The sequence below is a fragment of the Culex quinquefasciatus genome, chromosome 2, assembly GCF_015732765.1.
Source record: "Culex quinquefasciatus strain JHB chromosome 2, VPISU_Cqui_1.0_pri_paternal, whole genome shotgun sequence".
Lineage (NCBI taxonomy): Eukaryota > Metazoa > Arthropoda > Insecta > Diptera > Culicidae > Culex > Culex quinquefasciatus.
Genome location: NC_051862.1, coordinates 122,361,392 through 122,376,071, shown reverse-complemented (window position 1 = coordinate 122,376,071; position 14,680 = coordinate 122,361,392). Strand labels below are relative to the sequence as shown.

The following is a 14,680-nucleotide window of genomic DNA, read 5'->3' as shown; positions in this document are numbered from 1 at the left end:
CGGCCTCTAGTTGAGATTAAGAAAAGACAACAAAACAAAATAATCAAATAAAAAATAACAGCTTATTTCCTATAAGATGACCAATACTGTTTAAGAGCCAATAACTAAAAATTCAAAACTACAAATTATAATCTTAAAAGCATAATACAAAACACTAAAAAAATAATATTAATAGTAATAATAAATAAATAAATAATAATAATAAATAAAATAACAAACTATTAACTAAGCATTTAAAAAACTGAAAATAAACCGTTTAGAATAAAAGACTAAAATTAATAAAAAATTAAAAACTTAAAATACTGAAAACAAAAACTTAATTTCAAAACAAAGCTAAAAACTGAAAAATAAACATTAAACATTAAACATTAAACATTAAACATTAAACATTAAACATTAAACATTAAACATTAAACATCAAACATTAAACATTAAACATTAAACATTAAACATTAAACATTAAACATTAAACATTAAACATTAAACATTAAACATTAAACATTAAACATTAAACATTAAACATTAAACATTAAACATTAAACATTAAACATTAAACATTAAACATTAAACATTAAACATTAAACATTAAACATTAAACATTAAACATTAAACATTAAACATTAAACATTAAACATTAAACATTAAACATTAAACATTAAACATTAAACATTAAACATTAAACATTAAACATTAAACATTAAACATTAAACATTAAACATTAAACATTAAACATTAAACATTAAACATTAAACATTAAACATTAAACATTAAAGAGGGCAAAAATGTTTTTTTCGAAAATATTTCAAAATTTTGAATTATTTCAAAATCATGTTCAACATGTTTAAGTTCGTTTTTTTGTGAAATTTCGGTGTACAGCATTAAAAAAAACGGCTTATATCCACTTTTGGCAAAAACGAGACAGGGGAAAGTGGGGCAAGTGTAAAAAGCTAAGGAAATGCTCGTTATAATCCGTTAAAAAGTTGAAAAATCTGTTTTAATGTAAAAAACTGATTTTAAAATTTTTGATTTTCCGCACGTTCTACTCAACTAGTGGGGCAAGACGAACAACCCGTTGGGGCAAGAGGAACAATGCATGAAAAAACATGTTAATTTGCTAACAATTGAACTGTTATCACTTAGATACATCAGATAAGAATATATTTGAAAGGTTTCTTCCATTTTTAGATTAAATAATAATATTTTACTAAGAATTTTATCGTTTTTACGAAAAAAAAATATTACTTAGATGATAAATAGCAATTTTTCATAATATCACTTTATTTTGTATGGACATTTTTTTGAACAATTGTTTATCAGTTTTTAAGCACTATCAAGTATTTATTTCCCAATAAAATATGTTGTTGCAGCAATTCTTATTTTTTTCCATACTAAAAATCCATATGGTACACTTGCCCCACCTGAACAAGATTTTTTAAAAGCTCTCAACAAAAATAACCAAAAGTTAAATCATACTTCGTAATACGTGCATGTCATTGGTAGGGACACTACTGATCTAGGAAAAATAGCATTTTGATAAAATGAGCCTTAAAACGAACCCTAAGCCTTATTTGCACTTTCCAAATATTATAAGAAAACAAAGGTTTTGAAAAAACTTCACTAAATCCTATGCCCCGTGGCGTTTACGTCGATTTGGCGGTTATGTGGTAGTAGAATCAGCTATTTGCATTGCTAGCAACAATTCCTCATACTGGAAATTGTTCCTCTTGCCCCATATGGTCGTCTTGCCCCACCTTCCCCTATTAGCGCCAGGCGGTAGAGGATGTTCCAACGCATCTTATGATACTTGAATTTCACTGAAATAGTGTTAAGATTTGGCTGCCGATGCGAAAAACCAAACGGCTAATATGCCACTCTAATGGGGAATTGGTGACAAACACTAAAACGCGTTTTTCTCGGAATAGTTGATTTGGCATAACAGCCGAATTTTTAATTATGGCCAGAGCACAGCTAAAGTTGTCCGTAAAATAAATTTGATTTCGTCAAAACTTAGATTTTTTAAACTAATGATTGCATACTAACTGTGCATTTTCCAAAAACTATTTCATTCTGGTTTGTATTTTCAATATTTATGTTTTTAATTCTTTTTTAAGCCTCTACTACTAATTTTTTTTCGAAAATGTGTATTTTTCCCGTTTTTAGGGGGTTATTTTAAGCAACTTTGGTTCTACGAAAAACTTTACTTCTCTTGTTTTATGTTTTTCTTGTTTCATTTTTAGTATTTTTTAAATGGCACCATTATCATTTAAGAGCGAGTTTTTCACCGATGTGAAACAGGTCGTATCGAGGTGCTCCGATTTGGATGAAACTTTCAGGGTTTGTTTGTCTATACATGAGATGAACTCATGCCAAATATGAGCCCTATACGACAAAGGGAAGTGGGGTAAAACGGGCATTGAAGTTTGAGGTCCAAAATGAAAAATCTTAAAATTGCCTGCATTTCCGTAAAACTTCATCAATTCCAACTCTCTTAGATGCATTCGAAAGGTCTTTTGAAGCCCTTCAAAATGTGCTATAGACATCCAGGATTGGTTTAACTTTTTCTCATAGCTTTTGCAAATTACTGTTAAAAATGGATTTTTTTAAACCCTTAATAACTTTTGGCAACATCTTCTAACACCCATACTCCCATAGGTCAAAAGTTAGGGAATTTCATGGACTATAAGCCAACGGTATTAACTTTTTGACCAATCGCAGTTTTTCTCATAGTTTTACGATTTTACTAGAACAAACATTTTACAACGTTAGTTTTTGCCCTGTAGGCCAAGAAGACGGCACTTGTTGGTCTCAATTTTGTCATATTCGGAATCCTCAGAAAATTTTACATTAGATTGAGGTTTTGGAATTTTGAATTTGATTGGAAAAAATGCCATTTAGAATTAATTAAAATATTATTTAGAATTTTGTCGGATTAGGGGTAAAACAAGTTTTCGCCTACTTTATATAGCATTTGACGTATTGATCATAGGGTAAATAAGATCTATTTCTTTTTTCAAAAGTGTTTTATTTATTTATTTTTTAAATCAAAATTACAACTCCAATACTTCTAACTTACGTGAAATTGACCGAGGATTCCGAATATGATAAAATTGAGACCGAAATGTGCCGTCTTCTTGGCCTACAGGGCAAAAACTAACGTTGTAAAATGTTTGTTCTAGAAAAATCGTAAAACTATGAGAAAAACTGCGATTGGCCAAAAAGTTAATACCGTAAGCTTATAGTCCATGAAATTACCTATCTTTTGACCTATGGGAGTATGGATGTTGGAGGCTGTTGCAAAAAGATATTAAGGTTTAAAAAAATCCATTTTTAACAGTAATTTGCAAAAGCTATGAGAAAAAGTTAAACCAATCCTGGATGTCTATAGCACAATTTGAAGGGCTTCAAAAGACCTTTCGAATGCATCTAAGAGAGTTGGAATTGATGAAGTTTTACGGAAATGCGAGCAATTTTAAGATTTTTCATGTGTTTTGGACCTCAAACTTCAATGCCCGTTTTACCCCACTTCCCTTTGTCGTAGAGGGCTCATATTAGACATGAGTTCATCTCATGCATAGACAAACAAACGCTGAAAGTTTCATCCAAATCGGAGCACCTCGATACCACCTCTAGAACAAACCGAGCAGAATCTACAAATACTGCCTCTTAAACTGTAAAAAATGCGTAGAGGCATACTCTGGGACACTAAAAAAATACAGCATACTTCTTTAACTTATAAAAATGGAAATGTAAGTAAAAAACACAGCCAAAGTTTATTGTGACTAGATTATTTGTACTCAATTTGGTGATGTGTGTGCAGTTTGAACCCAATTTTGTGTAAACAAGACACGCAAGAGTAGAGAAGACAACACTCGCCTGCGAGAAAAACCATCGTCGCACAAACGTCAAGAAACGCAATCAGCAAACGCAGCCTCGACGACCGCTTCCGCAATTAAGGGAGAGAGAGCAGAAGGAAAAAAATTCTCGCCTCGGTGCAAACGCGTCGCCACCTCGTCTGCTGCAAAAGTGCCTTTTGCCCGTTCCACGTGGTCGCGTTGGGTGAAGCCCGTCCGAGAAGGCGGAGAAAAGTGCGGTGAACGAAGTGTTCGGGACCGGTGCGCGCGCGTGGCCGTCGAAAAGTCGCGAGTGCAAAAAACGGTCAAAGCTATTGGCTGGCGGAACAACGGCCTGCACGTGAAATCGCACCGGCTGATCGAGGGTTCGACGTCCCCGGAGGGATTTCCAACACGCCAAGAACGACCCAGATCCGGCATTCTCGACCGGTAAGAAGTGGGACGGTTTTGTCTCATCGAAACTACAAGATCCGGTAATTTCATCCTCAGGCACGCCCCCGCGACCATCGGCGGTACCGAACCGCTCAGAGGACGGCCCAGCGGCCAAGCAACAGCGAGCACCACGCCTCTTTGGTGAGTCAGCTTCGAAAAAAGCTCAAAACAGGATTTAACACACCACACTTCGCCCCTAGGCACGCAATCCCCCAACGCCGGTGTGAGACAATCGCACGCACACACACACGGCGCAACAAACCCAAGTTCGACTCCGTGCATACCGGTGAGTGCTGAGTAATTCTTGGCGGAACAGCCAATAACAACCTACTTCTCTAACCAGGCCTCGCACCACTCATCCCGCAATCCGACTGGCGGTCCGACAAGAACTGGAGGACAACTTGGAAGAAGCACACGAAAAGGGGGACGCAAAGTAAGTGTGCGATCGAGAAAAGTGGGTGATTCAGATCTAATTTTAACCTTCCTGATCCAGGAGCCCCTTTTTTTTTGTGTACCGCTGGAAAATCTGCTCGAAAGCTGAACGGTCGGTCGGCGCTGTTAAGAGCGGGCGAGTGTGCAGCGAGTTGGCCTTCACCAGGGCGAACGGAGGGCGCGCTGATCAAGTGCAGGAGGAATCATCTGTCGTCGGCACGGCGAACGTAGACCGGCGCGGGGCGATCGGTGTAAGGCACCGGTCGTGAAGGGCGCGGGAGAGAGAGGGGCAGCCTGCCAAGCTGTCGCGGGCGTCCGCAGGAGTCCGGACGGACGGAGCGGCCACGCACGTGTATCTGTGACGGGGTGAACACGGCGTCAACGTTGCCGATCCGGGAGCTGCCTGAGGCGGAGCAGAAGGCGGGCGTTTGCTGCATGCGTGAGTTTAGAATAAGAAGGGTGCGCACCCAAGAAGAAGAGCCCAAAGGGCAGAAGTGAGCGCGAGACGCGCCAGTAGCGCGAGAAATGAGCTCATGTTGGGCTAGTTCTTAAGAAATGAAACACACACACACTTTTTGTAAGGCTTTTTGTGGAAAAATATGACGTTTATGTCGAATTCGTTGGGTTTTAGTTTATTTAGTTTTGGTGCTGCCGAAGTCTCGCTCTCGTTGATCCTTTGATGTTTATCGCTCGATTGATGAGCATGAATCGTAACAAGTTGACTCCAAAAAATGTCATTTTTTCAACATTGGCAAAGTCACATAAAACAAGTAAACCTTCCAACCCATATTTTTTTTTTTAGAGTTCTTCATTCCAATGCTTTTTTAAGATCAAATTGAAATTGATTTTTGACGATTTTCTAAATCAAAGCCCGCCTAACGGCGGGGTTGGGTTGTGGAGAGTTAAAATAAAACGTCCCCTGGACTTCAAAGCGGAGGGATTTTGTTTTGTAATAGCTTTAAGTGCATTCAATTAGTTTTGAAACCTCATTTTCTTAGCTTGAGAAATTCGAATTTGGCGAGATATTTTAGACTATTTCGCAATCTTGGGAGGTTAGGCGTTGAAGTTGTCTTGATATTTGTTTTAAATCGATTATATTGAAATAATAAAGTTGTATTGCTCAAGAAGCATGCAAATTGTCAAATGTATTTAACTTTAAGATAAACTGGCAAGGGCCCCATTGTGTCTACACTTCGTTAGCTCAAGTTGGCACTCTCTCATCGCTCTAAACGGAAGCAAAAAGGGTGGTGCAGAAAAATAAAAAAAAGTCGAACAAGCGAGAAATAAAATAAAAAATCGCTCAAACTTATTCCAAACGGCCAGGCCAAACTATAAAACACAATTAGTCTTTTCCGTATTATAGTCGTGCTGTTAACATTAAATCATAAAATCCAATTTTCCAAGCCAGTTTTCCCGGTCGTTTTCTTCCGTCCGTCCGGCCAGCTCGTTTCGTTTTGTCTTGATTTCAGCTTGGCGCACTCTTTTTTTACGATTTTCCACCACCACCACCGCCTTCTTCTTCGGTAGTAGAATTATAGGTTGTCCGTTTCGTTTCGTCCTGGTTGGGAAGAAAGGACACAGAAAACAAAGAGAGGCGCTGACGCTTAATCTACCTCCCAGTCGCCGCCACCCACTAAGCCGACCTGCTCAAGGTGGAACGGGGGAGGGGGTCGGAAAAAAGGATTAGTTATGCATTTCTCGTACAGTTTAATTGCTTTGCTTTGCTTATCCTGGTTGGCTCCGGCCCACGTGCCTGATGGTCACTTTGGCGCTGTTATTTATGAACTGAATAATTTTTACATGTTAAGCAATTTTTCCTCTCCCCCTCACCACTCGCCGGGTAAGGGGAGTTGATTAGTGGATGGCCCGCCCCGCTCTCCACTCCTTCTACAGCTTGTTGGTGTGGGGAGCAAGTGATTTAAGCTTTCCGCGTGTTGTTTTTCCTCGCCGCTGATTCCGTTGACGGTTACTGGTTGTGACAAATTGTGGTGTTAAGTATGGCTAGCCATGGAATTAGTGTTTGCTTTTTCACGTTATTTCTTTTTTTCGGGTGAAAGGGGAATTATTTCTTCATTTGGAAGCAAATCTCTCCCAAGTTTGATGGTTTTGTGTGGGCGTGGGTGTGGACACTGTGATTAGAGAAGTTGGACGAGGTTTGTTGAGCGAGAAACATATCAGGTTTATTTTGTAAGTTTTGGGAAAATGTTACTAATTTGTGTAATGACGAGCATTTAGTTGGTTGTTAACATAAGTTTGGGTTTGCCCGATTTAAATGTTACTAAAAGAGATAAAAACAAAGAAAAAAAAAATTGGAGCCTAACGTTTCAAAAGGGCACATAACTTTTGTAAACAATAGTGTATCCCTTTCACTCAAATGACAGTTTACATAAGGTGTGAAAGGGGCACACTCTTCGTTAAAAAAAGTTATGTGCCCTAATGAAATGGCAAGCACGATTTGACTAAATTTAAGCGATACTTTTTCTTTAAAATTCGATGCATTGTGCCACAACACAAACAACTTTTTCAACCAAAAAAATACATTCCAGTCGATGTAAGATGAATGCAATGCTGAAGGGTGAGCTTTTCTAGAGTTTGGTCGTATCGAGACAGAGAAAACCTTGGGTAAAACGGACCTTGAAATCTTCAAAATTGTTAGCATTTTCGTAAAACCTTATGAAATCCAATTCTCTTCACTGCAGTCTCTTTCAATCAAATTTAAAACTTCAATATCTCAGACTAATGTGTGTCTGAGGATTCTGAATACGTCGAAATTGAGACCATCAATGCCGTATTGTGAGCCTACAGGGCAAAAGTTAAGTTTGTTTAAGAAAAAAAACGTTAAATTGTGAGAAAACTGCGACTGGGCAAAAAGATCACGAGTACAACTTTCTTGTACTTGTACAAACTTTCCAAGAGTTTTTAAAAGTTTTGGCCTTGTATGAAAATCGTAAAACATTGTCATGTTTTCATTTGCAGATTTGGAAAATTATGGTTTTCTCTTTTTTAAATTCACCTACTTTTAATGAAAACATAAATCAAGGGCCCTTTTAGCTTAGCTTAGCTTAACTAGCTAGGTTGGCGCCGATAAGGAAAATAAATGCGTCAGGAATGTGCCGAATGACACATTACCACTCATTTTTTTTTTTTTTGCCCTTTTGCCACAAAGACCAGATTAATTCGCCGAACTTTTTGTGCTACGGACCACGCTAGGTATAAAATTGTGCAAGTCTCTCATTCGATTTTTTTTGTATTTTTTAATCAGGCTGAAACCTTTTCGATGCCTTCAGAATGCCCAAAGAAGCCATTTTGCATCATTAGTTGGTCCATATAATTTTAAATACAAATTTGGGATCTGTCCATACAAAAATGATGCGTGAAAATTCAAAAATCTGTATCTTTTGAAGGAATTTTTTGATCGATTTGGTGTCTTCGGCAAAGTTACATGTATGGATAAGGACTACACTTTAAAAAAATGATAAACTTTTTATCACTAAAACTTGATTTGCAAAAAACACTATTTTTATTTTTTGATATGTTTTAGAGGACATAAATGCCAACTGTTCAGAAATTTCCAGGTTGTGCAAAAAATCTTTGTCCGAGTTATGAATTTTTGAATCAATATCTCATCAACTAATGGTCCGATTTACAATGTTAAAAAATGAAACTTTCGTGAAATTTTCCGACCTTTTCGAAAACAATATTTTCAAAATTTTCAAATCCAGACTAACATGTTTGATTATGAATGTTTGGCCCTTTTGAAATGATAGTCTTGATTTGAAAATATTGTTTTCGAAAAGATTTTTTGAAAAATAAGTATTGATTGAAAAATTCATAACTCGGTCCAAGATTTTTTGCACAACCTTGAAATTTCTGAAAAGTTGGCATTTGATGTTCCCTAAAACATATAAAATTTGTGTTTTTTTTTTTTTTCAAATTAAGTTTCAGTGACAAATAGTTAAATTAAAAATCACCACTTTTTTACCGTGTATCATTTTTTTCCAGTGTAGTCCATATCCATACCTACAACTTTACCCAAGACGCCAAATCGATCAAAACATTCCTTTAAAAGATACAGATTTTTGAATTTTCATACATTATTTTTGTTTGGACAGCTGCCAAATTTGTATAGAAAATTATAGACAAACAAATGATGCAAAATGGCTTCTTTGGGCATACCGAAAGCACCATTAAAGTTTCAGCCAGATCAAAAAATACAACAATTAAAATTTTAGAATAAGATCGATTTCGTAGAGAACTACTCTATTAGACTATTAAACAAACAAAAAGACAACCCCTCCCTTTATCGTGTTTGACAGTTTGCCAAACTTGCAAACTTGTTTGCGGCAAACTCGCAACGAACTCAAGATGTATGCAGGCTGACGTTTCTTGTTTGGTTTTTGTCTATTTTAACAAAGCTATGAATAAGGCGGTATCAAAAACAACCAAAACCACAAAAAAATGATGAAAAAAGCAGTTTTCAAAATAATCAAATAATCAAAATCTGAAGAAAAGAAGAAACAAATAGTAGTCTCAATGATTCTATAAGATGAAAATTCAGATTTGTTTTTCTACTGTGAAATTGTTTCTTTAAAGGAACGTTCTTTTATTACGTAACGCAGTTGGGAGGAGGGGGGTCGAACTCCATGTTACGCTTTATACAAAACATTTAAAAATGCAAGAAAATTTTGTTACGAGTATGGGAAGGGTTCCAAAAATCTTTTTTTTTTGCGTAATGTAATAAAAGAATGACCCCTAAGACGGTAACAGATGATTACTAGATTGAATTTTCAAAAGGTGCTACCTGAATGTTCACGAGACATGCGCTCCCATAATTTGATCCAATGCCGTACGTTTTGAAGGAGACGCATGGCTGCTCTGTGTTTCTTGGCAGATTTCGTTAAAAAAACAGAATTCTTGAATTCAAATGCAGATTGAATGAATTCTTGTTTTCGCTTACATTTCACCAAGAACTGAAAACTAGCCAAGTTTTGTCATTTTCTACTATTTATTCCGTAATCATTTTCACAAGAAGAGCATGTAACACTACAAAAAATCATTTGAACATTGAATAAAACAAGCACATCCTGTAGGTTTTCCCATCCAATAGCTGTAAATTGTGAGTAGTTGGTAGTGTAGAATAAGATTAGCACGTTTTTTGTTTTCCCCTACAACTTTATCGTCTCTACCACCCCCCAAATGCAACGCAACCCCTCCCCCAACTTCAGACTCACAAAGATCTCCCAACACGCAAGCAAGAATCCCTCGCTAATCGTAACCCGTTTCTCGCCACTTCCCTCCAGGGGTCACGATGGGCTACGCGGCGGAGAACAGCTACACCAACTCGAACAACGGCGGCAGCGTCAACTCGCAGGACTCGATCTGGCAGCTGAAAATGTCCGCGGCCCAGGCGGCGGCGGCGGCGGCGGCCGCTGGAGGAGGAAACAACACCGGAACCCTAATGTCGACCCACCATCAGCAGACGGCGGCCAGTATAGCGGCCGGAATGTCCTCGTACGGGGGAAGCTACGACCCGTTGGCGGCGCACGCGGCCGCCAGCTACGGGACGGTCGAGGATTACGCCAGCTATCCGCATTTGGCGGGGACGCCCGGCGTCGAGGAGGAGTACCAGCACACGCTCCGGCAGAGCCAGAACCCGTCCCGGCAGCAGGAGTACTGCGGCGGAGACTCGTACGCGTCGGTGCACAAGCCGAAGAAGCGACTGGACCAGTCTCATTTAGGTGAGTTGTGTGGCTGAGGGTTGTGCTTGAAAGTATGTTCCAACATTTGTTTTTTTTTTTTTATTCCCCCTCCAGATTCATCATCATATCACGACGTGAGCGGTCTGCCCGATCCCTACATGGAGCACCAGCTTCACCTTCACCACCAGCAGCAGCTGCAAGACCAGGAGGACAGTAAATCCCTCCTGCAGCAGCAGCAGCACCAACAGGCCGTCGCCCAGCAGCAAATGTCCCTCAACTACGACGAGAGTCTGGAGAGCGGCTACTCGACGCCCAACTCGCGGAATCGACGCGTGATACGAGAGATAATTGTCTGAGAACAGCCCAGGGTACGTTTCGCCAACGGAACGTGCCTGTGAATCGCCTACAACAAAAAACCACAACCAAAAAAGTAAAAGTTGCTAACCTACACCCGACTAGCTAAATCTCACCCCCACGAAAAAACACGCGCGCCACTGCGTTTGTCTCGGCCAGCCCCACCCTGCCGGAGCTGTCAAGCACTGCAAAGTGGGGATGGTCGAGGCAAAATGGCCACCAGGGAACGTTGACTAAGGAAGGGAGGGGGTGACAGGTCAAAGGGGGTAGGACACAAGCGGCAAAGTCACCACAAACCCAGGGTTCACCATTGAAACCACCGAAATTTATCAATGTGGCGAAAAGTGCATCATTTTCAAATGGTCAATTATGCAGATTGATTCACTTTTAACCGCTGTAATGCCCCTCGGTTGCAAATGCGACGTGTCAAAACGGCGCGCTGTCACTTTGAAAGGTCGCGTTGCGACCGAGGGGCGCGACACATACACTTTTTCACAACTTGGTGAAATTTAAACTGCTTGGCTTTTTCCAACAATTTCACTCCGTTTAACCAGAAATTAACTCCTGCTCAAGCTGTTCATTGTTCCATTCAGTTGCAGCCCATAATTATTTCATATCAAAACGCCACCGGCACTGCACATTTAACAACGTAAATATCTACCCAAACACACACACACACACACAGATATGCGAGTGTGCAAATAGGAAAATAATGACCGCGAAATTCCGGCCGTGTTCCCGATTTCGGCCCAGTTTCGATTACAGAGCCCCCCCTCGCGGTGACCACGTCGTTTGTGTCCTGTCCCGCCCCTCGCTCTTTTCGCCGTAAAGCAGCAACGTTACGCCGCGGTTATTTTTTAAAATTAAATTGTATTATTATATAAAAGTACGTGCCCTTAAACGAAATAAAAATATTTGATTGGGAATTACGAGTTGCGTGAGTGTGAGCGTGTGAGAGCTGCACGGAGGGAAATGCGGTGGTCCATTTCCGGGTGAGAGATCGTGCGGGGACGGATTGAGCCAAAAAATCTACATATTTCAGTGCTGGGTGCTGCGCGAGTTCGTGTGCGTGAGAATGAATGGGAAAATGTTTTATATATAATTAACGGTATCATACACATTTGCACAAAACAACAAAAAGAGGTAAATCACATGAAAGCCCAGTCACAGCAAAAAAAGAGAAGCAAACACGTAAACAGATATATCAATTTTCGGAAAGTACGATTAACTTTTACACGCGCTGGATGGGTTAAGTAAAACAGGAGATTATTTCAAAACAATTAAAAATCACGCGAAGCAGAAGGATATTAACGAGCAGTGTATAAAATGAAATCGAATTTACCTAGGCGTCATGGATAAGAATTTAATGCAATTAAATCACTAAATAGCCATGTTTTATCTCGAGAAAAAAAACTATTTTAAACCCAACAGAACGTGTTTATACATATAAATGAGAAAAAATAACTCAAAAACCGAAAAAAAATTCAGTTCTTTGCGTGGCGCCGATTCCACCCTGCGTTTGACAGTTTGCCACCTTCAGCAGCAAAAACCTTGATGCGTCAAGGAAAACACCGCCAAAGGTGACAATCTGTCAGTCGCGTCGCTGAAATCGCCACCACGTGAAGCAACGAAACACGGAAAAAGGAGCATTGCCGTTTCTCTGTAAATGTAAATCGTCGTGTGTGTGATAAAACCAAAAAAAAAACAACTAAAATGTGAAATCTAACCAGGCCGCGCGCGCAGTTTTGTGAAACATTTGCGGCGCAGCTCAGCTTCTATGAATGTCCGATTCTGTTTGCCTGCTTCGTGAAAAAAAAAACTTTGCAATAGTCGTTTCACTTTAAAAACAAAACAAAACTAAACCAATGTTTCAAGTAGGAAACACCTAACTGTGCAACATACAACAGATTTAAGAAAATGAAGAAAAAACCCACTCGCGTCGCATTAGAAATCAAGAAAATCACTTAGTTGTAAGTTTTAACTGGGTGCACGGAGGGAAATTTTGCTGATGTGTGCACTAGAAATGGTTATGAAATCACTTGTTTTCAAATTTGTGAAATGTCTGCAGAATTTCTTTCCGTGCGCCCGTTCTCTACACAGTTTTAAATGTCACGTGATAGTAATGTTTTAGTTCGTTCGTTTCTAAGCGGTTTTACAGTAACAGTTTTAATGTTTGTTTTAAGTTTTGAAACAGCTTGCCATTTATTTAAAGCCGAAGCGTTTTGAATCGACGGCGAACCCTTGCGCGCGCAAACGCTTTCGGTTGGTGTCTTGGATAAAAAGAGAACGCTTACCGTAAAAGCACGCTTGCGCGAGCATTGGCGTAGAGAGTTTCAAAAATTGGCTATGAAATAGCTGCAATTTGTGTTTGAATAATTTATTGTAATTACTGACATTTAAGAATAGTTTTAACACGCCCATCAACGAATCAATTTGTTCTTTTTAATAAACATTGTTATATGATCTCGCACAAACCCTTAAACCGTATGTCCATCTTTCAGCACGAAAGATGATGCAATATTTCTTTGCCTCTTCCATTTACGTTTAATCGAAACAGAGAAAAAATAGATTTTAGAGAGCGAAACACTAACATTAGACTTACTAAACACACACACCCCCTAGTTTTAGATAGGACTCTTATTTTTTCTGTCATCGAGCCTTAAGAGAAACGTGCAACAAAAGGCAGGCTTAACACAACAAACCTAACGAAGTAAAAACAAAAAAATCAAGCAGAACAGAAAACTGTGCAGTTCGTCGCTGGTGATCGTCACTAATCTATGTAAAAAGGCAAGAAAAAAGTACTCTGTAGCTTTAAGGATTCGTTAATTCTAATTGAAAGAAAAAAACACAAGAAAAATGAGACAAGAGATAGGATCTAAAGTTTAATTAAAAGAATTGCGTACCAGTCAGAGGAGAGCAACTGATATATACCGTGTAAATATACGATTAAGTCTAGCAGCAGAAGCATCACTATTTTACAGCAAAAAGCAAAAGATGAGAAAAAGAAAAAGTTGCAGGTGCAAACGCGCGAAAGAAACTCCATTCGCGAAGAAAGGAAACCGTTTTACATATGGTCCCAAGGACCATCCGTGGCAAGCAGGAAGAAAGAAAAAAAAAGTTAATTAATACCACTGGTAGAAAAAGGAAGCGCTCGATTCTCATTAGACCGGAAGCAAGATGCTCGCAAACCACCACCAACTGAACAAGAGTAAGAAAAATTAACAAACTGCGCTTAGTTTCCACCCTTCCTAGCGCGAGGAAAGCTAGGAAAATGGTGCAAATAAAGTTGCAGCGAGCGAAGCACGGAAAACTTTTAACGGATTAAAAAATATGTACCGCTATCATATGATGCAACTGCTGCAACAAAAAAAAAGCACACTCTCTGTGTGTGTGGTGAAGAAATGATGAGAAGTGAAGAGATGAGAAGAAAAAAACTATGAGAAATAAAGAGAAACTTTTTTAATGTAAATAATAATAAAAAAAAGTTGGACTTTGTTCTTTCGACGCTTTATCACAGCCAAGGAGGGAGGGGAGTCTTTGCCGGTGCGTTTTCTTGGGAACTGCGAACACATTGCACTGGCGTTTTCTTTGGAAAATTGATAGTAGGTAGTACAAGTTTATGCATGAAATTTCATCATTACAATAATGCAGAGGTATAGATCATATCCAAATGAAAAGGCTATAATTTTCTTCGACCAATTCAACATTGAACAAGTGTCTCTCTGATAATTGTGATGGATATTTCGCAGAAATGCACACTACGAAAAACGTGTAATTTTCGGTTAACTTAGATGCACATAACTGTAGCGTAAAATAAACGTAATGTTGTGTCAAATTACACGGTCGCTCATCTATTACCAAGGTATGTAGATTAGATAAGGTAAGGTGGGAATTCCCAGCTGTCAAAATAAT

General features: G+C 38.8%; 1 protein-coding gene across 2 annotated transcripts in view; it reads left to right on the top strand.

Annotated features, from left to right (window-relative positions):
* The window catches only part of LOC6043742 (hemicentin-1), a 521,196-nt gene extending 507,287 nt beyond the window's left edge, over positions 1-13,909 (top strand). The window contains exons 7-8 of one of the 2 annotated variants that reach the window (XM_038257477.1): positions 10,016-10,453; positions 10,529-13,909. In XM_038257477.1, coding sequence (XP_038113405.1) covers positions 10,016-10,453; positions 10,529-10,770 — 680 coding nt within the window. In that variant the 3' untranslated portion in view covers positions 10,771-13,909. Of the gene's footprint in view, positions 1-10,015; positions 10,454-10,528 lie in introns of those variants that run through there. The other variant, XM_038257478.1, reaches the window with a different exon arrangement.
* The last annotated feature ends 771 nt before the right edge of the window (positions 13,910-14,680 follow it).